We start from the raw sequence: 24,963 nt of genomic DNA on the forward strand, positions 1-24,963 counted from the left end.
GTTAGAGCCTGTTTGTGCTGTCCTCTGAAGGGAGTAGTACACACCGGTGTAGGAAATCTTCAATTTCTTAGCAATTTCTCGCATGGAATAGCCTTCATTTCTAAGAACAAGAATAGACTGTCGCGTTTCAGATGAAAGTTCTCTTTTTCTGGCCATTTTGAGCGTTTAATTGACCCCACAAATGTGATGCTCCAGAAACTCAATCTGCTCAAAGAAGTGCCCATCCAACCAATCCAACTTGTGGGAGCTGCTTCTGGAAGCGTGGGGTGCAATTTCTCCAGATTACCTCAACAAATTAACAGCTAGAATGCCAAAGGTCTGCAATGCTGTAATTGCTGCAAATGGAGGATTCTTTGACGAAAGCAAAGTTTGATGTAAAAAAAATCTTATTTCAAATACAAACCATTATTTCTAACCTTGTCAATGTCTTGACTCTATTTTCTATTCATTTCACAACATATGGTGGTGAATAAGTGTGACTTTTCATGGAAAACACAAAATTGTTTGGGTGATCCCAAACTTTTGAACGGTAGTGTATATATTTTTTTTTTTTTGGGGTACCCAATTTTTGTTGTTTCAACTGTTTTGTTGGGAGTGTTTTGGCATGGATGGAGGGGTATCAAATCAAGGATAAAGACATTCTTCCTTTCTAGGAGGTTTAACTGCTCATTGGTTTACAACAGTACACATTTCACTTTTGATTAAGACTGTAAGAAAAAAGTACTGAAGAAGAATTTCATTTTTTTAAAATTTATTTTCTTAATAGCTAAACCATCTCTTTAATGTCATTCACTCATGTCCTTCATTCTCTCTGATTTATAAGTCATGACTTACTAATTACAGCAGAAGATAGTTTATTTTGTTTTTTGTGTTTGCTTAAACAAAGGGTTGACATCTATTTGAGGGGGGGATACGTCCCAGTCCGTTAGTTCATTATTTGGACTCGGGTCGTAGCACACTACCACCAGACCCTGGAATACATGTCCTGCCACAGTACAATTTAAATCTGGTCTCATCTCTTTAAGTATTTCTACTCAAAGAGGGACAACTAGATACTTGGTTACATAAGCAGGGAACGCGGTAAAAGCTCCGGCAACCAACACATCACTTCAAGGTCTGTACAGCGCTGCCGTCGGGTTTCAGACATACGTATACTTTGGCGCTGGACGAGAGAGCGTGTCGAGAAAATGAAGAGGGGGGGGGGGGACGTTTCTGTTAAAAGAAAAAGAAGCTTCTGTGGTTTGTGCGGAAACGCTTCTGCAAGACGCCACGGCCTCACCTCGCTTCACCCAGATCTTCATCCCTGCTCTCTTGTTAAGTAAGTTCTTCCTAAAACCCTGGTAACACAACACTGTCGCTACATCACACTGCCAACCCCCGAGGAGCAGCCGGCTCACACCAAGCCCCAGAAACCAACACACAGCCGGCTTTTCTCTCTGTCGCTTCTCTTTTTTCTCTCCATTGTCCTGCCAACACACAAATGTTGTGCGCTCGCCACACTGCTCATAAAAAGTTCATATTTGGGCGGACGCGGCGAGCCGTAAGTCATCTGGACTCCACGCCAGCCGGGCGGGCAGGAGGCACGGAGCGGCGCAGGAAAGACGATACACTCCTGGGACGCATGTGTAGAAGAAGAGTCTGACATGACAATAAACCAGCGTTTACTACACACACGGTCACACAGCCATGCTGCACCTGCCCCTACTGTCACTGCCCCCCCCCACCCCGTATACTGGGTTATCCACAGTACTTACTGTGTACTACCTCAGGGCTGGGTTAACCACAGTACTTACTGTGTACTACCTGAGGGCTGGGTTAACCACAGTACTTACTGTGTACTGCCTGAGGGCTGGGTTAACCACAGTACTTACTGTGTACTGCCTGAGGGCTGGGTTAACCACAGTACTTACTGTGTACTGCCTGAGGGCTGTGTTAACCACAGTACTTACTGTGTACTGCCTGAGGGCTGGGTTAACCACAGTACTTACTGTGTACTGCCTGAGGGCTGGGTTAACCACAGTACTTACTGTGTACTACCTCAGGGCTGTGTTAACCACAGTACTTACCGTGTACTACCTGAGGGCTGTGGAAACCAGTGTATTTACTGTGTACTACCTGAGGGCTGTGGAAACCAGAGTATTTACTGTGTACTACCTGAGGGCTGTGGAAACCAGAGTATTTACTGTGTACTACCTGAGGGCTGTGGAAACCAGAGTATTTACTGTGTACTACCTGAGGGCTGTGGAAACCAGAGTACTTACTGTGTACTACCTGAGGTTGTGGAAACCAGAGTATTTACTGTGTACTACCTGAGGTTGTGGAAACCAGAGTACTTACTATGTACTACCTGAGGGCTGTGGAAACCAGAGTACTTACTGTGTACTACCTGAGGGTTGTGGAAGAGGTGTGATTTAGTCCTGTTCAGATGCTCTCTCATTTTCTACCTGTATCTCTCATTCTCCTCTCTCCTCTCTCTCTCTATTTCTGTCTGTCTCTCTCTCTCTGTCTGTCTCTGTCTCTCTCTTTCTGTCTCTGTCTCTCTCTTTCTGTCTGTCTCTTTCTGTCTGTCTCTCTCTCTATTTCTGTCTGTCTCTCTGTCTCTGTCTCTCTCTCTGTCTCTCTCTGTCTCTCTCTCTCTTTCTGTCTGTCTCTCTCTCTCTCTCTCTCTCTATTTCTGTCTGTCTCTCTCTCTGTCTCTCTCTCTCTGTCTCTCTCTCTCTCTGTCTGTCTCTCTCTCTCTCTCTCTCTCTCTCTCTCTCTCTCTCTCTCTCTCTCTCTATTTCTCTCTGTCTCTGTCTGTCTCTCTCTTTCTGTCTGTCTCTCTCTGTCTCTCTCTGTCTCTCTCTCTCTCTCCGTCTCTGTCTCTCTGTCTCTCTCTTTCTGTCTGTCTCTCTCTCTCTGTCTCTCTGTCTCTGTCTCTGTCTCTCTCTCTGACTCTGTCTCTCTCTCTCTCTGTCTCTCTCTCTCTGTCTCTCTCTCTCTCTGTCTCTCTGTCTCTGTCTCTCTCTCTCTCTCTCTCTCTCTCTGTCTCTCTCTCTCTCCCGCGAGCGCAGTGGAAGTGCGAGTGAGGACGGAGTAGCAGTGTGTTGCTTCGGTATGAACGAGTTTCTTTTTCTACCCGTCTTGTCCTTTTTCATGTGCTTTTTTTGTTGTCTTTTAGTTAGTTTTTTTCCGGTGACAGGTCTGAGTGGTGTTGTTTTTTTTCCGGTAGCGGCGCTACCGCCCTCAGCGGGGTAATATGGCCGCTGTGGGAGGTGGAGGGACGGTGTTTGAGAAGTTGACACGCCGGCATGTGATTAAAGTGGCTCCGGTGGTCACGTGCTAGGTGGAGGAACATGTGGGGTATGGAAGCATGAAGCCAGCATCCAGAATGAACAGTGCTGTGGTCATGTCCATCGATAGTGGTGATAAAGCCAACCAGGAGGTGGACAGCGGTGTGGTGATGAAGGACACATTGACTCCTGTTCTGCCGCTGGTTCATCCTGCCATGAGAAGCACCATTTCTAATGCTCCCCTACTCATGAGTAATGCAGCTTTGGAGAGGGAGCTTGCAAGATATGGACAGCTTAGTGTCCCCGATAAAAATCGTCTCTTCTGGTTGCCAGTCTCCTCACTTGAGACATGTTGTGTCCCATAGGAGAAGAGGCGTCATGATTCTGAGAGATAATGCGGAGGATTTGGATCTGAAGCTTAAGTTCAGGGTCGATGAGTCTGACTACATTGTGTTTGCTACACCCGGCAAGATGAAATGTTTTGGCTGTGGGTCTGAGGGGCATTTAATAAGCTCTTGTCCCGACAGGAGTGAGGGTAGGTCTGATCCTCAAGGGCCGCCTTCGTCTCCCAATGCCGCCACGAGCGGCGCATCTCTGGCTGAAGACGGCGCTGCCGAGTCGGCACAGGGCAGACAGGAGGCCGGGGAGCGAGGGGCAGGAGAAACAGACCAGGTGGTGGAACAGAAAGAGACTGAGGCTGGAGAACACAAGGAAAACAGACAGACTGAGCAGGCAGGAGAGGAAGGTGGGCAGGTTAAAAAAGTTGATCCCGATGAGAAGGTGACAGGACTTGAACAGGTGGAAGCTGACGGAAATGAAAACGGTGAGAACGGGGAGTGCAGCAAATTGGCTGGGCGAGATGTGAATTGTGGTCGGAAGAAGCAAATACAGCAGACTGCTGTTAGAGTGGCAGAGTCTGTACTTGAGGAAGAGGAAGAGATGCTGTTGGATGATGAAACGAAATTTAAAAAGTCTATTAAAAGGAAGCCCACAGAGGGTAGACAGGACAATTTAAAACCAAAGAGGGTTTGAAAAGGCAACAAGCCATCCTCCTCTTCATCTGAGGAGGATATAGACAAAAGTGACTGTGAGTTAGTTCCCACTCCTCGTACACAGGTGGACACTGAAGGGAGCTGTGCTTTCCTGAAAATCAGGAAGTTTTTACAGGTCACCATGGGTTTGAGGGCGGTCAAGGTGGAAAATTACTTTCCAGACTTGCAAGCTTTTTTGTTGACTCAGTCAGACGTTTGGTGAAAAACACAGGAGATTTTAAACACGTTTACTGACCAGGAAGTCTTCAGACTGAAGAAACTGGTACAGAAAGTGAAACTGCAACTCCTCAATGATGCTTAAGACAGATTTGGTGGACGAGTGTGTTGCCTGGGCGATCTTCCTCTTACTGCTGCTGGAGGAGCCGCCGATTCATGGAGCCAGGCTGGATGTCCACGACTGGTGCTGTCCAGGACTTTCTCAGAAACCGGTTTCCACCAGGAACACCACCCTACAGAGCAGCGCTTCCACACAGACATGGCCTTTTTCCAGAACTGGGGGCGGTATTGTGCATAGTGGGAGTTGATGAAGATCTGTATTACTGGCTTTGTTTCTTTTTATGTCTTTGGTATGTAAACCGTGTAAACTCAACATCACTGCACGTTATCCGTCTTGGGAGAGAGATATCCTCCTCTGTTGCTCTCCCTGAGGTTTCTCCCTATTCTTTCTCCCTGTTAAAGGGGTTTTTTAGGGAGTCGTTCCTCATCCGATGCGAGGGTCTAAGGACAGGATGTTGTGTCGCTGCAAACCCCGAGGCGAACTTGTATTCATGTTGGGCTATTTTATTTTGAATTTCTGTTTTTACACACACTTGTTCAGACACAATGGTCTTTTTTCCTGAAACTTTTTGTTTTTGTGGATGAGCTGGATGATAAAGAGGGGACTGTGTTTGAGTATCAGCTGTTAGACTGTAATGTATTCTGAATAAATGTACCTTTTTAAAATCAAAACCTCTCTCTCTCTCATTTTCTACCTGTATCTCATACTCTCTCTCGCTCTCATTTTCTACCTGTATCTCTCTCTCTCTCTCTCTCTCTCTCTCTCTCTCTCTCTCTCTCTCTCTCTCTCTCTCTCTCTCTCTCTCTCTCTGTCTCTCTCTCTCTCTCATTTTCTACCTGTATCTCATACTCTCTCTCTCATTTTCTACCTGTATCTCATACTCTCTCTCGCTCTCATTTTCTACCTGTATCTCTCTCTCTCTCTCTCTCTCTCTCTCTGTCTCTCTCTCTCTCTCATTTTCTACCTGTATCTCATACTCTCTCTCTCATTTTCTACCTGTATCTCATACTCTCTCTCTCATTTTCTACCTGTATCTCATACTCTCTCTCGCTCTCATTTTCTACCTGTATCTCTCTCTCTCTCTCTCTCTCTCTCTCTCTCTCTCATTTTCTACCTGTATCTCATACTCTCTCTCTCTCTCTCATTTTCTACCTGTATCTCATACTCTCTCTCTCTCTCTCATTTTCTACCTGTATCTCATACTCTCTCTCTCATTTTCTACCTGTATCTCATACTCTCTCTCTCTCATTTTCTACCTGTATCTCATACTCTCTCTCTCTCATTTTCTACCTGTATCTCATGCTCTCTCTCGCTCTCATTTTCTACCTGTATCTCTCTCTCTCTCTCTCTCTCTCTCTCTCTCTCTCTCATTTTCTACCTGTATCTCATTCTCATTCTCTCTCTATTTTCTACCTGTATCTCATTCTCATTCTCTCTCTATTTTCTACCTGTATCTCTCTCTCTCTCTCTCTCTCTCTCTCTCTCTCTCTCTCTCTCTCTCATTTCCTACCTGTATCTCATTCTTTCTCACACACAAGCACACATAAACTAACCCATAGACACTAACAGTTAAACACACAGAAACAAAGATACACACCAACAGACACAGGAATTTACACACACACACACACACACACACACACACACACACACACACACACACACGCACAGAGTTGGTTGGTAGGGTGGTGCCAGGCGCCGGCAGGCTGTCTTCATGTGAGCGGCTGGTGGTGATGGAGCGTGTCGACACACCGCCATGCCAGCTCAGCATGACAGCACTTACTGTTAGCTTCACCTGCTCCAGTCTGCTCCACTCACACCAACACCACACACATACACACACACACACACACACACACACACACACACACACACACCGCCATGCCAGCACTTACTGTTAGCTTCACCTGCTCCGGTCTGCTCCACTCACACCAACACCACACACACACACACACACACACACACACACACACCAGCCGAGGAGAGCAGCAGCAGCTTCACCTGCTCCAGTCTGCTCCACCAACACCAACACCACACACACCAGCCGAGGAGAGCAGCAGCAGCTTCACCTACTCTGGTCTGCTCCACTCATACCAACACCAACACTATACACACCAGCCGAGGAGAGCAGCAGCAGCTTCACCTGCTCTGGTCTGCTCCACTCATACCAACACCAACACTATACACACCAGCCGAGGAGAGCAGCAGCAGCTTCACCTGCTCCAGTCTGCTCCACCAACACCAACACCACACACACCAGCCGAGGAGAGCAGCAGCAGCTTCACCTACTCTGGTCTGCTCCACTCATACCAACACCAACACTATACACACCAGCCGAGGAGAGCAGCAGCAGCTTCACCTGCTCTGGTCTGCTCCACTCATACCAACACCAACACCACACACACCAGCCGAGGAGAGCAGCAGCAGCTTCACCTGCTCCAGGCTGCTCCACTCATACCAACACCAACACCATACACACCAGCCGAGGAGAGCAGCAGCAGCTTCACCTGCTCCAGTCTGCTCCACCAACACCAACACCAACACCATACACACCAGCCGAGGAGAGCAGCAGCAGCTTCACCTGCTCCAGTCTGCTCCACCAACACCAACACCACACACACCAGCCGAGGAGAGCAGCAGCAGCTTCACCTACTCTGGTCTGCTCCACTCATACCAACACCAACACTATACACACCAGCCGAGGAGAGCAGCAGCAGCTTCACCTGCTCTGGTCTGCTCCACTCATACCAACACCAACACTATACACACCAGCCGAGGAGAGCAGCAGCAGCTTCACCTGCTCTGGTCTGCTCCACTCATACCAACACCAACACCACACACACCAGCCGAGGAGAGCAGCAGCAGCTTCACCTGCTCCAGGCTGCTCCACTCATACCAACACCAACACCATACACACCAGCCGAGGAGAGCAGCAGCAGCTTCACCTGCTCCAGTCTGCTCCACCAACACCAACACCAACACCATACACACCAGCCGAGGAGAGCAGCAGCAGCTTCACCTGCTCCAGTCTGCTCCACTCATTGGTCGGGCGTCCCTACAGACACAATTGGCCGTGTCTGCGGGTGGGAAGCCGGATGTGGGTATGTGTCCTGGTCGCTGCACTAGCGCCTCCTCTGGTCGGTCGGGGAGGGGGGACTGGGGGGGGGCGCTACGTCCCCCTGGTGAAACTCCTCACTGTCAGGCGAAAAGAAGCGGCTGGTGACTCCACATGTATGAGAGGAGGCATGTGGTAGTCTGCAGCCCTCCCCGGATCAGCAGAGGGGGTGGAGCAGCGACCGGCACAGCTTGGAAGAGTGGGTGGAGCAGAGACCGGCACAGCTTGGAAGAGTGGGTGGAGCAGCGACCGGCACAGCTTGGAAGAGTGGGATATTTGGCCGGGTACAATTGGGGAGAAAAAGGAGGAGGAAATCCAAAAAAATAAAAATTGAAAACAAAATAATTTGATCAATGGTGCGTGATCAAACATAATCGTTATTAAAAATAATAAATAACACCATGCACACACACAACTACATCACACAGCTTGTTACATTGTTACATTGTAACATTGTTACATTGTGTGCGTCACAAGAAGTCGATGAACATTTTGATGTATCGTGTCCAAATAGTGTTAGAAGTGAGGACGGTACAGCGGTGTAAAGACAGCCTCTGTTTCTCTGTCTGTCTGTGTCTCTCTCTATGTCTCTCTGTCTCTCTCTATGTCTCTGTCTGTCTCTCTCTATGTCTCTCTGTCTCTGTCTCAGTCTCTCTCTATGTCTCGCTATGTCTCTCTGTCTCTGTCTCTCTCTATGTCTCGCTATGTCTCTCTGTCTCTGTCTCTCTGTCTCTCTCTATGTCTCTCTGTCTCTCTGCCTCTGTCTGTCTCTCTCTATGTCTCTCTGTCTCTCTCCATGTCTCTCTGTCTGTCTCTCTCTATGTCTCTCTGTCTCTCTCCATGTCTCTCTGTCTCTCTGTCTGTCTCTCTCTATGTCTCTCTGTCTCTCTCCATGTCTCTCTGTCTGTCTCTCTCTATGTCTCTCTGTCTCTGTCTCTCTCTATGTCTCGCTATGTCTCTCTGTCTCTGTCTCTCTGTCTCTCTCTATGTCTCTCTGTCTCTCTGCCTCTGTCTGTCTCTCTCTATGTCTCTCTGTCTCTCTCCATGTCTCTCTGTCTGTCTCTCTCTATGTCTCTCTGTCTCTCTCCATGTCTCTCTGTCTCTCTGTCTGTCTCTCTCTATGTCTCTCTGTCTCTCTCCATGTCTCTCTGTCTGTCTCTCTCTATGTCTCTCTGTCTCTCTCCATGTCTCTCTGTCTGTCTCTCTCTATGTCTCTCTGTCTCTCTCCATGTCTCTCTGTCTCTCTCTCTCTATGTCTCTCTGTCTCTCTCCATGTCTCTCTGCCTCTCTCTATGTCTCTCTGTCTCTCTCCATGTCTCTCTGTCTCTCTGTCTGTCTCTCTCTATGTCTCTCTGTCTCTCTCCATGTCTCTCTGTCTCTCTCTCTCTATGTCTCTCTGTCTCTCTCCATGTCTCTCTGCCTCTCTCTGTCTCTCTCTATGTCTCTCTGTCTCTGTCTCTGTGTGTCTATGCTGTGAATGATGATGCTGTCTGTGTGTTTGTAAACATGTGAAGAGCTGGTTTTAAAGTAGATTTGTGCTACTTCATGATGATGGACGGCCTGGACAGTGTTGGCAGTGTGTGCTGTTGTAAACATGTGCTTTGCTGTGTTGTTGATGATGAGCTGAAGTTGGGGAGTGTCCTGACATGGTTTACATTCCGTGACTCTCGTGTTACTGACCATGCTGGTCTTTATCCTGCTCGTTGTGTTGTAACTTTTTGTAATTTTTATTAAAGGATTGTTGAAAATCACCGAAAATCTCTCTCTCTCTTTATGTCTCACTGTCTCTCTATGTCTCTCTGTCTCTCTCTCTCTATGTGTCTCTCTGTCCACTCTACAGTGTCTTTATGGGAGGTTTAAGGGGGTTTATAGTAGTTGGTGCTGGTATGAGTGGCCATCGGGGGCCCTTTCCAAAGAAAATGTTTTGAGACGGGGCCTGGTTTGCCTGTCCTGGCGGTGCATCTCTAGGAATGAATAAAGTTTATAATAAGTTAATAAAGTTGATCTTATCTTATCTCGTCTTATCTTGTTGAACAAACACGTCACTGGGAACACCGCCAAAGGCTGAAGCCATCCAAACAAACAGCGTGAGGGTTCACCTCTCCAGGTCTGGTCCTGATACAGGATTACTCCTAAACCTTTTATATCAAGATCCATCTTCACCCGTCTACACACTGTCCATCTGTCTTTTTACAACTCCCAACATGCAGCGCTGACACACGTCCACCTCACATCCATCCACTCATCTGTCTGAACAGCTGCCCGCTCACTGGACCACGGCTCTCTCACACACCCGTCCAAATATCCATCCGTCCACACCACATCCATCCACAGATCCATCCAACACACACCCACACATCTGCCAACACGGATCCACACACATCCACAAATCTGTCCATCCAAACATCTGGCCATGTGTCCGTCCCTGCTCCTACACCGTCTCCTGCAGACACGCCGGCGTATTCAGACAGTCGAGACCTTCGTGCGTTGGCCTGTAGGTTTTTCTGCCCACCAGACATCACAGTGAGTGCCGCTGTGAGAGCCAGCTGTGACAGCGTTCCCATTACCTCTCTTCATAACCAGGCCTGGACCAGACCGCTCTCCGGCTCCTCTGGGAGGCAGACGCGCTCCGGGGCATTCCAGCTCATCTCCTCGAGGCTTGGCCGGAGCACAGAGCCATTATTCTGATTAAAAGAGCCGAACTCCCAAACCTCAAGCTATGCCGACCCAAACAAACCCAGGATCTCCGGGGGAAATGAGGGAGGAAGCCGTGTTTCGGTGAGTGTCGGTACAGATGGCGGGCGTCTTCCCAAACCACATGCCCGCTTTGCCAGATCCTCCACAGCCAGCCAGAGTTACATACACACAACCTTAATACCGCCACACCGCTCTTTCCACAGCAGAGTACACCAGCGCAGCAACGAGTCCCCGTCGCAGTAATAACTGCATGTGATGGATGACAGCGCTGGAAGGACACACGGACAGACGTGTTCCGGTGCTTGGAGTGAGATTTATGGGAAAAATAAAAACACTTCCTCACATTTCTGAATTTTAAAGGAGCATTTGTTTAATACTAAACAGTTTAATACGGCAGCAGCCGAAAGTAGTGATTTAAATACTCAACAGTTTAAATTTTAATATCTAAAAATTAACCTGGTTACGTTTTTCACTTGGCTTTTCTTTGTAAATTCAGACAGTCTCTATAGTGTCATGAAATATCTATCTATCTATCTATCTATCTATCTATCTATCTATCTATCTATCTATCTATCTATCTATCTATCTATCTATCCATCTGTCTATCATCTTTTATTCATTCATTATATTAAGTCAGCTACCCGACAGAACAGAAAACCAGCAGTACTAAGAGTTCCCAGAGACCAGAACTGGAAACCCCTAGTGTCTACTGTCCTGGTGTGTACTGTTATAGTGTCTACTGTCCTGGTGTGTACTGTTATAGTGTCTACTGTCCTGGTGTGTACTGTTATAGTGTCTACTGTCCTGGTGTGTACTGTTATAGTGTCTACTGTCCTGGTGTGTACTGTTATAGTGTCAACTGTCCTGGTGTGTACTGTTATAGTGTCTACTGTCCTGGTATGTAGTTATAGTGTCTACTGTCCTGGTTATGTACTGTTATAGTGTCTACTGTCCTGGTGTGTACTGTTATAGTGTCTACTGTCCTGGTGTGTACTGTTATAGCATCTACTGTCCTGGTATGTAGTTATAGTGTCTACTGTCCTGGTGTGTACTGTTATAGTGTCTACTGTCCTGGTGTGTACTGTTATAGCATCTACTGTCCTGGTATGTAGTTATAGTGTCTACTGTCCTGGTGTGTACTGTTATAGTGTCTACTGTCCTGGTTATGTACTGTTATAGTGTCTACTGTCCTGGTGTGTACTGTTATAGTGTCAACTGTCCTGGTGTGTACTGTTATAGCATCTACTGTAGTTATAGTGTCTACTGTCCTGGTATGTAGTTATAGTGTCTACTGTCCTGGTTATGTACTGTTATAGTGTCTACTGTCCTGGTGTGTACTGTTATAGTGTCTACTGTCCTGGTGTGTACTGTTATAGTGTCAACTGTCCTGGTGTGTACTGTTATAGCATCTACTGTAGTTATAGTGTCTACTGTCCTGGTATGTAGTTATAGTGTCTACTGTCCTGGTTATGTACTGTTTTAGTGTCTACTTTCCTGGTATGTAGTTATAGTGTCAACTGTCCTGGTGTGTACTGTTATAGTGTCTACTGTCCTGGTGTGTACTGTTATAGTGTCTAGTGTCCTGGTTATGTACTGTTACAGTGTCTACTGTCCTGGTGTGTACTGTTATAGCGTCTACTGTCCTGGTATGTAGTTATAGTGTCTACTGTCCTGGTTGTGTACTGTTATAGTGTCTACTGTCCTGGTGTGTACTGTTATAGCGTCTACTGTCCTGGTATGTAGTTATAGTGTCTACTGTCCTGGTTATGTACTGTTATAGTGTCTACTGTCCTGGTGTGTACTGTTATAGTGTCTACTGTCCTGTATGTACTGTTATCGTGTCAACTGTCCTGGTGTGTACTGTTATAGCATCTACTGTCCTGGTATGTAGTTATAGTGTCTACTGTCCTGGTGTGTACTGTTATAGTGTCTACTTTCCTGGTATGTAGTTATAGTGTCAACTGTCCTGGTGTGTACTGTTATAGTGTCTACTGTCCTGGTGTGTACTGTTATAGCGTCTACTGTCCTGGTATGTAGTTATAGTGTCAACTGTCCTGGTTATGTACTGTTATAGTGTCTACTGTCCTGGTTATGTACTGTTATAGTGTCTACTGTCCTGGTATGTAGTTATAGTGTCTACTGTCCTGGTATGTAGTTATAGTGTCTACTGTCCTGGTTATGTACTGATATAGTGTCTACTGTCCTGGTTATGTACTGTTATAGTGTCTACTGTCCTGGTTATGTACTGTTATAGTGTCTACTGTCCTTGTACGTACTGTTATAGTGTCAACTGTCCTGGTGTGTACTGTTATAGCATCTACTGTCCTGGTATGTAGTTATAGTGTCTACTGTCCTGGTTATGTACTGTTATAGTGTCTACTGTCCTGGTTATGTACTGTTATAGTGTCTACTGTCCTGGTATGTAGTTATAGTGTCTACTGTCCTGGTATGTAGTTATAGTGTCTACTGTCCTGGTTATGTACTGATATAGTGTCTACTGTCCTGGTTATGTACTGTTATAGTGTCTACTGTCCTGGTTATGTACTGTTATAGTGTCTACTGTCCTTGTACGTACTGTTATAGTGTCAACTGTCCTGGTGTGTACTGTTATAGCATCTACTGTCCTGGTATGTAGTTATAGTGTCTACTGTCCTGGTTATGTACTGTTATAGTGTCTACTGTCCTGGTGTGTACTGTTATAGCGTCTACTGTCCTGGTATGTAGTTATAGTGTCAACTGTCCTGGTATGTACTGTTATAGTGTATACTGTCCTGGTATGTAGTTATAGTGTCTACTGTCCTGGTGTGTACTGCTATAGTGTCTACTTTCCTGGTATGTAGTTATAGTGTCAACTGTCCTGGTGTGTACTGTTATAGTGTCTACTGTCCTGGTATGTACTGTTATAGTGTCTTCTGTCCTGGTATGTAGTTATAGTGTCAACTGTCCTGGTTTGTACTGTTATAGTGTCTACTGTCCTGGTATGTAGTTATAGTGTCTACTGTCCTGGTGTGTACTGTTATAGTGTCTACTGTCCTGGTATGTATTTATAGTGTCTACTGTCCTGGTTATGTACTGTTATAGTGTCTACTGTCCTGGTATGTAGTGGTAGTGTCTGCTGTCCTGGTATGTACTGTTTTAGTGTCTACTGTCCTGGTTATGTACTGTTATAGTGTCTACTGTCCTGGTATGTGGTGGTAGTGTCTGCTGCCCTGGTATGTACTGTTATAGTGTGTACTGTCCTGGTTATGTACTGTTATAGTGTCTACAGTCCTGGTATGTAGTGGTAGTGTCTGATGTCCTGGTATGTACTGTTATAGTGTCTACTGTCCTGGTATGTAGTTATAGTGTCTACTGTCCTGGTTATGTACTGTTAGAGTGTCTACTGTCCTGGTATGTAGTTATCGTGTCTGCTGTCCTGGTATGTACAGTTGTAGTGTCTACTGTCCTGGTGTGTATTGTTATAGTGTCTTTCTTCTGTCCTGGTATATGCTGTTACACTGTCTACTGTCCTGGTGTGTACTGTCCTGGTATGTACTGTTATAGTGTCTACTGCCCTGATGTGTACTGTTATAGCGTCTACTGTCCTGGTATGTACTGTTATATTTTCTACTGTCCTGGTATGTATTGTTATAGTATCTACTGTCCTAGTATGTAATATTAATAATAATCGTTACATTTATAGAGTACTTTTCGAGACACCAGAAGCGCTACTGTACTGTAATAGTGTCTACTGTCCTGGGGCCTCATGTATCAATCAATATTATGGGCAAATTTGTGCGTACACACTGTGAGGGCAATTCTATTTAATGTTTGCTTACTTTTCATCTTTCACCATGACCTTACATTGCATAGATGGATGCTTGAAGTCCATGTGTAGTAGAACACAGGTAGTCTTATAAAGTGTCTTCTCCAGGTGCACAAGTAAGAGCTTATTGTTAATTGTTGGCTGTATGGGAGACTCACTGAGTGTAGCAAGTGTGTACACACTAATTGGAGAAGTGGCCTTGGTGGATGAGAGCTGGAAGACATGAGATAAAGAGGGGAAGAACAGACAACTGCCCTATAAGAGAGACTGTACTGTACTGATCGATGCACATCCAAGCACCTGGGCTTGGATGCGTCTGTTCATTGAACGTATATTAAAATCGTGTGACAATACTGTAAGAGTTTTTTGTCTCGTTCCTCAAGTACTGTCAGAGTGGAATTAAATAATTGCCACGCAAACACCCATTGAATTTTTTAGCCCTCAATGTTGTCTGACAGTCAGCAGCAAAGTATGGTCATTTGTAATTCCCTCCTCCTTACAGCTATTGTCTACCACTTGTAACGAGCAATCACCCAGGCCTGCAAAGACAGTGTTAGTCAATCGGTGTCAAAATTCAGGGGTTACCCAGGTTCTACACTGGTCTCTGAGACAAACTTCAGGGCTAAAAAATCCCATGTGTGTAGTAATGACTGATATATGAGGCCCCTGGTGTGTACTGTTCCAGTGTAGACTGTCTCGTGTATACTGACTTACCTTCACAGGTTTTTCCCTCCTCTTTTAGTTTCTGGCCGGGGGGACATCGGCAGTAGAAGCTCCCGATAGTGTTACAGCAGAGTGCCTCGCAGCCGCCATTGGTCTCCTCACACTCATTCACATCTACAGAAAGAAACAAAGGAAATGTTAATTCACTCAACACACAATGTTAACACAACACAATGTTGATAGTGCAACACTCAACACATACATGACCCTTTACAACCCAGAGTGCCCTGGCGGGACACTCTAGGTTGTAATCAGCACGACTGTGGTACACGCACACACACAGTACACACTTGTACAACTGGATAAATGTGTACTGTGTGGGTTCAAGACTAATCGGTGTCCTTGAGTTCAAATCCAGCATTGGACCTTTGATTGTACATTATGAACCTTCCAGACCTCTCCTGTCATCTGAGGCTGCTCTGCTCTTGGTCCCCAGGATAAAGAGCCAACATGGTGAGGCAGCTTTAGTCACTATCCAACTCGCAACTGGAACAAGCTACTTGAAGAGATCAGATTTGCCCTAAGCACGAGTTCACTTAAATCCGGTTTAAAAAGGTTCATGTTCACCGCTGCACTTCACTACATCACACTTTACCTCTTTTTGAGTCCATCTTTTTTCCAAAGCCGGAGAGTAGCAGTTTTATCCTTTCAGATAAACGCATTTTATAGTGGGCTAAGACCACCCATATGAGCAATTAGGCCACCCTACAAAGTACAAAGTTGACATGGGGGGGGGGTCATTCATATGGGCCCGTGTTAGCCTGATATACACATGTATAGGGGCAAGACATGTGACCAGCTCTCAACAAAATTTCACGCTACTGAGGTACTCATACCCATTCTTGTACCCAAATTCCTAAAGGGTTGTCTGGCTAACACTCCGGCAAGCTTCATTATAAACACCCACGTTTTTAACCGGCAGGAAGAGGGCTCGATTCTTTATGCTCCCTTCTGTTTCGACTGCTGACTTGTCTGACCTTATTTCTGGCAGGTTATGTGGTTATGTAAAAAGCCTACTCTGCATGGTGTTCATTCAGATTTGATTGTTAAGCTGGACCACACAGATCACAGCTGCCATTTCTTTTTTTTTTGCCCTGTGATGTTCTGGCGGCCTGTCCAGGGTGGCTCCCTGCCTGCTGCCCAATGACTGCTGGGATAGGCTCCAGCATCCCCGCCACCCTGAGAGCAGCAGAAGTGGTTTGGATGATGGATAATGGATGGATAATGCCCCAGGAACTTCTATTATACATTTTTATTCTGTGTTCCCTCGCTTCTTTTTGTCTTTTTCTTTTATTGCAGTTATGCTTGCATGCCTTTTGTGAAGCACTCTGAATAGACTGCGTGGATGAAATGGGCTGCAGAAATAAACCCACCTTGCTTTGCCTTTGCTGCTGTTCATGCCCCCCCCCCGCCATACGTTCTCTGTCTGTCTACATCTTAGTCGAAAAGTCTTTTATTGCCAAAAAGTGCTCTGTAAAGAAAAAACAACACAGGCTGGATGGATGAATGCACTATTGTGGTGAGATGAAGAGCTGAGTGGAAAGTCAAAGGGAAAAAATGTAGGCAGCATCAAAAACATCAGCCACATGTGCAAGGCCAACATGGCGTCCTGAACACGCCGGGTCTTGCTAAAAGCAGCGCTGGAAAAAGAAGCTCTTTTCTTTCTTTTTTTCTAACACAATGATTTGGAAAAAAACCTCTCTCTTTCTCTCACTCTCTCCTTCATTTCAGGTCAGTGTGATTATGTTTCAAATGTCTTCCATGAATGAATTTGGATCGGACTCCTCAGAGCTTGGAAGGGTCTCGCTCAGTGCTCGGAAAACTGTGATTCATGAGCGCTATTAAAAGGAAACTGTGTGTATTCTTAGACGCACTTACCACGTAGTGAATTAGTCCAACGCCGAGGAAAACAGTGTACTTTCAAAATGACATGAAAATAAACATTTAACAATACAACAAGTAATAAAAGGGCAACAACACCTATGTAATAACATTAACATTCATTTAGAGGAGTATGAAACACATAAGGGAGAGACAACATCCAGGTCTCCTGCCCCCCCCCCCCACACACACACACACACCATTCTCCCATTAATAGTACGTCCGTCATGTCCATCAAATCCCAGATGAATCCTCCTGTTTCCCCACTTCATTTCTATCACAGAGAGTGTCTGTGAATGTTCTCATTCATCCAGGTCATGATCATCCAAAGGAGTTGAATCAAGTGCAGCTGGACTTGGTATATATCCGTGAAGACGTTTCGCCTCTCGTCCAAGAGGCTTCCTCAGTTCGTGCACAGGAGAGCCACGCATATCAATAGCTCCGATAACGACGGGCGCAGCCATAACATCGATACACAAAAGAGCCACGCATATCAATAGCTCTGACAACGACTCCTAGAGGATAAATATCTGAGTTTCATCACCAGCCAGTCAGACTAGCTTGGTCTAGTCAGAAAGGCACGAACTGAGGAAGCCTCTTGGATGAGAGGCCAAACGTCTTCACGGATATATACCAAGTCCAGTTGCACTTGATTCAACTCCTTTGGATATCACAGAAAGGATCCATCTCCTACAGAACGCGAACCCTGCGGCGGATTTAAGACACCTCACGCGGGCGAACACCGTAAACGGCGGTCCCCCTGGCCAACAGAAAGACTGTTAAAAGTCAATATGAAATGAACAATCCATCCATCCATCCATTATCCAAGCCGCTTATCCTGCTCTCAGGGTCGCGGAATGCTGAAGCCTATCCCAGCAGTCATTGGGCAGCAGGCGGGACGACACCCTGGACAGGCCGCCAGGCCATCACAGGGAACTGAATAATGTGATGTGATATGGGGCACTGAATGTGTCGGAGCCCAGAGCCCCGTTTCTGTAACGCTCCAATGGCCCATGTTCATTCTATGTACAGTAATACAGGTCTATCCTCCAAGCTCTAGAGGGCGCTTGTGCTCGTACATTAGAGAGGATTAACGGGCACCTGTGACTAATGATGGGTGGACCGATTCTTCGGTTCCTTCGAGTTGATACATGTAAATGTATCGAACTTGAATATGGCGTCAGTTTCTCCGTGACACTCTGTTATAGTACATGCTAGTTCGGCAGCTGGTGCTGTCCACCCCGCAAAACTTGTCTTCAATGCATTACCAGTCCTCATGTGTAAATTTACATTCTTCTTCTTTCGGCTTGTTCCCTGTTTCCCAGGGGTCGCCACAGCGGATTTGATAGATTCCATCGGTTACCCTGTGAGGGCACAGCACCGATAAATTTACATGAATGAAGATAAAATATTCGTTTTAATGCATTAAGTCAGCATCCCACTTGTATGTGGGTAGGCAATCTGAGCTCAATCCGATGTTACAGAAATGTCGCTGACAACGACCCGTCGTTCTTGTCGAGGGGCAAGTAGCAAACGTCCTAGTTCGAAAGAGCAGTTCTTTCAATCTGGTTCATTTTAACCTTCCGTCTGTCTCGGCTCGAGTCCGATTCAATCGCTTCTCGCTCACTCACACGGCCCAGTTCGAGAAAACGGTCCATCTGACCTCGTTCAGTGAGTGGTTGCCAGGCTGTCTCGGCTCGAGACAATGATTCATTGGTTGTCCCGCTTCCTGTGTTTTGAGTGACAGCACCACGGTAGCAGGCAGTGGGAGCAGTACCCAGTATTGGCGAGGTCAGTATGAGAGGGCGGGGTCAGTATGAGTGGGCGGGGTCCGTATGAGTGAGAATATCCGGGGATTCATGAGCACTCAGTACAATCCACGGGCTGACTCGGTATGTAACTTCTATACTCTGGTCACGACTCAAAAGCAGAAACCACATCCATGCAGATACGTCAGTTCAGGCGACAAACGTCCTGCTTGTTATTGTCTGGCAATGACTCAAAACAGTAGGTCAAGTTCGTTACAACATGAACGATACTCCAGCTCCTGTATATGAAAGTAAAATACAGCCAGAAGTTGCATTAGCATTAGCTAGCATTTCAGAACGTGTTCACCTAGCATCAATATATTCAATAAAAATAAGCAAAACAAACATTCACAACTGTCTGCTCTCCATGCAGTGTGACCTACATACATCCATAAGGCTCGTTACACTTAGATAAAACTGGTACGCACATGATGACACATTATATCACAAAACAGAAGCGCAGCTCCTATTTTGACGTACCGTCTTCGCCACGATCCTCACGGAAAAGGAGCGACTGTAGCAAAGACAGCCAACTCCAACCAACCAGTAATAACCAGGTTATACCAGAAGGGGGCATCATTGTAACGTAACACAAAGAAATAAGAACTATCCCATTGAGCGTTATTCCCATGGGAATATGAATGGAATATTATGATGAACTTCATACAAATAAACACAGGTATTTTCATTCCTGCTGCAGGTACATCCCGCACACAGTCATTCGTTCATTTTTGCTCATCACTACTTTGTGACAATTACCAGCACTCCCAGATAGCTAAATTGCTGTGGCCTGGACCCGTCCCACACCCGACACTTCATCCGGCCCACATACCGTGTGCAATGATGGCACTTGGGTGGTCCACTGCTGTTTGCCAAAGCTGGGCCAGAACCAAGCCATAGCAAGGCCGCATGTGTCACATGTTTGCCAAAGGTGGCCCATATTAGTTTTGTGATATTTGGGCCATATTCACCATTTACCACACGGGCCACTTCAGGGTCACATCCAGACCACATTTTGCCCAGAGCACCGCATCTTTACCACAAAAGGCCCACATTTGATATGGCATATTTGGGCCATATTTGCTGTTATACATGTGGGCCACTTCAGGCTCACATCCATTTTGTCAGGGCCAGAAGAAGACCATCAGTGCCGCATCACTGCCTGAAGTGGCCCACATCCGGATGCTGTCTGGGCTGGGGAGCATGGATTTATGTGCTGTTCCTGAAGTTTCTGAAACGTACTTTACGGTCTGAGTCTTCGTTACTCTAAATCTTTACAGTTTCCACCGCTGGAGCCGAATCTGAACCGTCCTCATATGGGAGTTTCCGTTGTGTTTTTTTGACATGATGACACGCTGCTGAATCCCAGGACCACTTCCATCCCCAACAGCCAACAGGAGGATGTCAGAATAGCCCACACCAGAGCAGAAAGTGGGGGGGGGCCTTGGCGGGGATGCCAAACATCCACCCATCCTGTTAACCTTTTTTCATGTCCACAAAAAGAGGACAGTTACAGAAGAGGAGGGAGGATGCCAAGAAAAGATATTTGAAGACTTTTTTTATTCTTCCAGGGAATTTCAGTGATCCGGACAACGCTACCATTTAACTACCCAATTAAACTATTTCCCTGTCAGTTTAGTACAGCATCTGGAAATAGTATTTCTAAAAACACTGCCTTTTTCATGCTGCAAAGCAGTTCTCCTGCAAATTCATCACAGCATGCCATAAAACCCATAAACACCACCGTCACCTAAGTCCTAAACGATCATTTACCATCATCAGTGTTTGGAATAAATATCATTACACAAAGCCAAACAAATCGGTCCCAGCGGTTAATGAAACCGACAACAACGCTACGTGGTAGACTGTTTCAAACTACAAGCCAGGGTCCAAAACAGGATACGAGGCTGTTTCTAGCCGGACCTCAGCAGGACTACAGCGCCAGAAGGATTTCACAAGCCAGGGGTCAAAGTGCGCCGTTCACTTAATTAGTGTCCTGACCTGAGAGAGAAAAACGGGAATGATGGAGAACAGAAGGACACATAAAGCTGACCAGGGAAAGAGGGAGTAAGAAGAGTAGGACATGTCCTGCTGCCTCGGCTCAGAGAAAAATAGAAAAATGTGACCCGGAGTCATGGGGATGATTCAGGGCTCTGGGAGGAGAACCCGCGGTTTTGACTCCTCATCGCATGCCAATGTATGGATGACATGCTGTGTGTGTGTGTGGGGGGGGGTGTTTAAGGGTGTTGGGGCCCCCCCCGAGGCCACACACCTGCATGGCCGTGTCAGCAGAGGTCAGAGAGGGGTCATTCTCAGGCTCATGTGTCACTCTGCCCAGTAAGGGAGCAGGAATGCCGACCCGCTGCGGGTCAGCAGAGGACATGAGACGGTGGCGAGAAGGCCGGTAGGACACACCATCGCCAGCACGGGAAGGATAAACACACAAGCCATCCAGAGCTGTGGGGTTCAAACTATGAGTCATGACCCGCAAATGGGTGGCAGCAGGGGGCCAGGTGAGTGCACCAGAAACACGTTCTATACCTTTTGAGTCAAGGCAAACAATGCAGTACTTGAGTATATTCGAAATGATCATTAAAATAATGTTTTTAATGTTGACAGGCCTTGTCTGTTTCATTTGGTCACTGAGAGTTGAAACCATTAGAAACCCATCCATCCATCCATCCATCATCCATCATCCATCCATCCATCATCCATCCATCCATCTATCCATCATCCATCCATCCATCCATCCATCATCCATCCATCCATCATCCATCCATCCATCCATCCATCTATCCATCCATCCATCCATCCATCCATCCATCCATCCATCCATCCATCATCCATCCATCCATCCATCCATCCATCCATCCATCCATCATCCATCCATCCATCATCCATCCATCCATCCATCCATCATCCATCTATCCATCATCCATCCATCCATCCATCCATCCATCATCCATCCATCCATCATCCATCCATCATCCATCATCCATCCATCATCCATCCATCCATCCATCCATCCATCCATCCATCCATCCATCCATCCATCCATCATCCATCCATCATCCATCTATCCATCATCCAAACCGCTTATCCTGCTCTCAGGGTGGCGGGGATGCTGGAGCCTATCCCAGCAGTCATTGGGCGGCAGGTGGGGAGACACCCTGGACAGACCACCAGGCCATCACACAGCCCCCCCCCCACACACACAAATTCACACCTAGAGACAACTTAGTACGAGTGAGTCACCTGACCTACATGTCTTTGGGCTGTGGGAGGAAACCGGAGCCCCCGGAAACCCACGCAGACACGGGGAGAACATGCGAACTTCAAACAGAAGACGACCCGGGACGACCCCCAAGGTTGGACTACCCCAGGGCTCGAACCCAGGACCCTCTTGCAGTGAGGCGACCGCGCTAACCACTGCACCACCGTGCCGCCCCCATTAGAAACCAGAATACTGAAAATGGGAATACTGTACTGGTTGTTATTTATTGACAGGTAACGCTTATTTCACTATACAAAAAATCTGGTGGGTCCCGGGTCCGAAAACCATCCCCTCAGCCGGGTCACAGCAGGAGCAAGTTTAGGAAGCCCTGATTCAATAGATAGAACAAAACAATACGAAAGGAAAAAACATAAAATTATAATACAGATAAAAGTTTAACATCATGTCATTAGAGAAGTTCCTGAAACTGAATGCTCAGCCAGAGTTCACCTGAGACTATGAGCCAGACCTCTAAAAAGACTATGAGCCAGACCTCTAATAAGACTATGAGCCAGACCTCTAATAAGACTATGAGCCAGACCTCTAATAAGACTATGAGCCAGACCTCTAATAAGACTATGAGCCAGACCTCTAATAAGACCATGAGCCAGACCTCTAATGAGTAACCTGCTATGTCCTGGCGCTGTCCACTGTATGATGAACACTATGTAGTTTCTTTATAGCTATGAGACATTCAAACTGATCCAGGACGTTGACCCAGATGACCTCTGACATCATCATGTGGGTCGTCGGGTAGTCGGGCTGTACCCACACTGACCTGCAGGGGGCAGCGGTGGGATTTTCTATAAGGCTCCCACAGGACCTTCATGGATCCCTGACTGAGCTGAAAGCTCCAGCAGAGACAGTAGGCAGGTTACAGAGAGCAGAACCTGAACCTGGTCCACAGTCACTCACTCACACACACACACACACACACAAATGAAGAAAAAAACCCACAAAACGAACCAGTCTTATAAAAAGGAGGGAGGGGTCTCAATCAACCCCCTCCTGCCACTGTCACATCAGAGACGTTTCCAAGATCTGGACCCCCTGAGGGCAAACGTGTGTGTGTGTGTGTGTGTGTGTGTGTGTGTGTGTGTGTGTGTGTGTGTGTGTGTTTCCAATGAGATTACATGGTTGAGACAAAGTAGTCTGTCTGCCATTCACTCCACCAGGTCAGGGTGGAGTGAAAGGTCATGACTTCAGGGAAGAATGCAAGGGAGGTACAGGCAGACAGGTAGAGGGACAGAGAGACAGACAGGCAGACAGGCAGACAGGCAGGTAGACGGGTGGAGTATTTGCTGCTCTGCTACTGCATTAATTGAACATTCAATATATATGAGGCCAATTTGAGGGAATCTAATCTAATCTACTGTAATATATTCCACTCTAATCTACTACTACTACTATTACTTCCTCTGCCACACCAGCCACCTGCATGTCCTCCCTCACCACATCCATAAACCTCCTTTTTGGCCTTCCTCTTCCCCTCTTCCCTGGCAGCTCCATATTCAGCATCCTTCTCCCAATATACCCAGCATCTCTCCTCCACACATGTCCACACCATCTCCATCTTGTCTCTCTTGCTTTGTCTCCAAACCGTCCAACCTGAGCTGTCACTCTAATATACTCGTTCCTAATCCTGTCCTTCTTCATCACTCCCAATGAAAATCTTATCATCTTCATCTCTGCCACCTCCAGCTCCACCTCCTGTCTTTTCATCAGTGCCACTGTCTCCAAACCATACAACATAGCTGGTCTCACTACCATCTTGTAAACCTTCCCTTTAACTCTTGCTGGTACCCTTCTGTCACACATCACTCCTGACACTCTTCTCCACCTACTCCACCCTGCTTGCACTCTCTTCTCCACTCACTCCACCCTGCCTGCACTCTCTTCTTCGCCTCTCTTCTGCACTCCCCGTTACTTTGGACAGTTGACCCCAAGTATTTAAACTCATCCACCTTCGTCACCTCTACTCCTTGCATCCTGACCATTCCACTGTCCTCCCTCTCATTCACACATAGGTATTCCTGCTCCTACTGACTTTCATTCCTCTTCTCTCCAGTGCATACCTCCACCTCTCCAGGCTCTCCTCCACCTGCTCCCTACTCTCACTACAGATCACAATGTCATCCATGAACATCATAGTCCATGGAGACTCCTGCCTGACCTTGTCCGTCAACCTGTCCATCACCACTGCAAACAAGAAAGGGCTCAGAGCCGATCCTCCATGTAATCCCACCTCCACCTTGAACCCATCTGTCATTCCAACCACACACCTCACCACTGTCACACTTCCCTCATACATATCCTGCACCACTCCTACATGCTTCTCTGCAACTCCCAACTTCCTCCTACAATACCACACCTCCTCTCTCAGCACCCTGTCATATGCTTTCTCTAAATCTACAAAGACACAATGTGACTCCTCCTGCCCTTCTCTATACTTCTCCATCAACATTCTCAAAGCAAACACCACATCTGTGGTGCTCTTTCCTGGCATGAAACCATACTGCTGCTGCTGATCGTCACCTCTCCTCTTAACCTAGCTTCTATCACTCTTTCCCAAATCTTCATGATGTGGCTGATCAACTTTATACCTCTGTAGTTGCTGCAGTTCTGCACATCACCCTTGTTCCTGAAAATCGGTACCAGTATGCTTCTTCTCCACTCCTCAGGCATCCTCTCACTTTCCAAGATTGTGTTAAACAATCCAAAGGATGGAAATCAAGTGCAAGAAGTTTCGCCTCTCATCCAAGAGGCTTCCTCAGTTCGTGCCTTTCTGACTGAGGAACTGAGGAAGCCTCTTGGATGAGAGGCAAAACATCTTCACGGATATATACCAAGTCCAGTTGCACTTGATTTCCATCCTTTGGATAACCATGACCTGGATGAAAGAGAACATTCACAGACATGTATTAAACAATCTAGTTAAAAACCCCACTGCCATCTCTCCTAAACACCACCATGCCTCCACAGGTATGTCATCAGGACCAACTGCCTTTCCACTCTTCATCCTCTTCACAGCTGCCTTCACTTCCTCCTTGCTAATCCAC

At 46.6% G+C, this 24,963-nt stretch overlaps 1 protein-coding gene across 1 annotated transcript in view; it reads right to left on the bottom strand.

The window, feature by feature from the left end:
• Positions 1 to 24,963, bottom strand: part of megf6b (multiple EGF-like-domains 6b) — a 238,777-nt gene that overhangs the window by 118,298 nt on the left and 95,516 nt on the right. Inside the window, exon 5 of the mRNA XM_056273072.1 lies at positions 14,933 to 15,055. Within this exon, the coding sequence (XP_056129047.1) occupies positions 14,933 to 15,055 (123 nt within the window). The remainder of the gene's footprint in view (positions 1 to 14,932; positions 15,056 to 24,963) is intronic.

Source organism: Lampris incognitus, chromosome 2 (assembly GCF_029633865.1).
Source record: "Lampris incognitus isolate fLamInc1 chromosome 2, fLamInc1.hap2, whole genome shotgun sequence".
Classification (NCBI taxonomy): domain Eukaryota; kingdom Metazoa; phylum Chordata; class Actinopteri; order Lampriformes; family Lampridae; genus Lampris; species Lampris incognitus.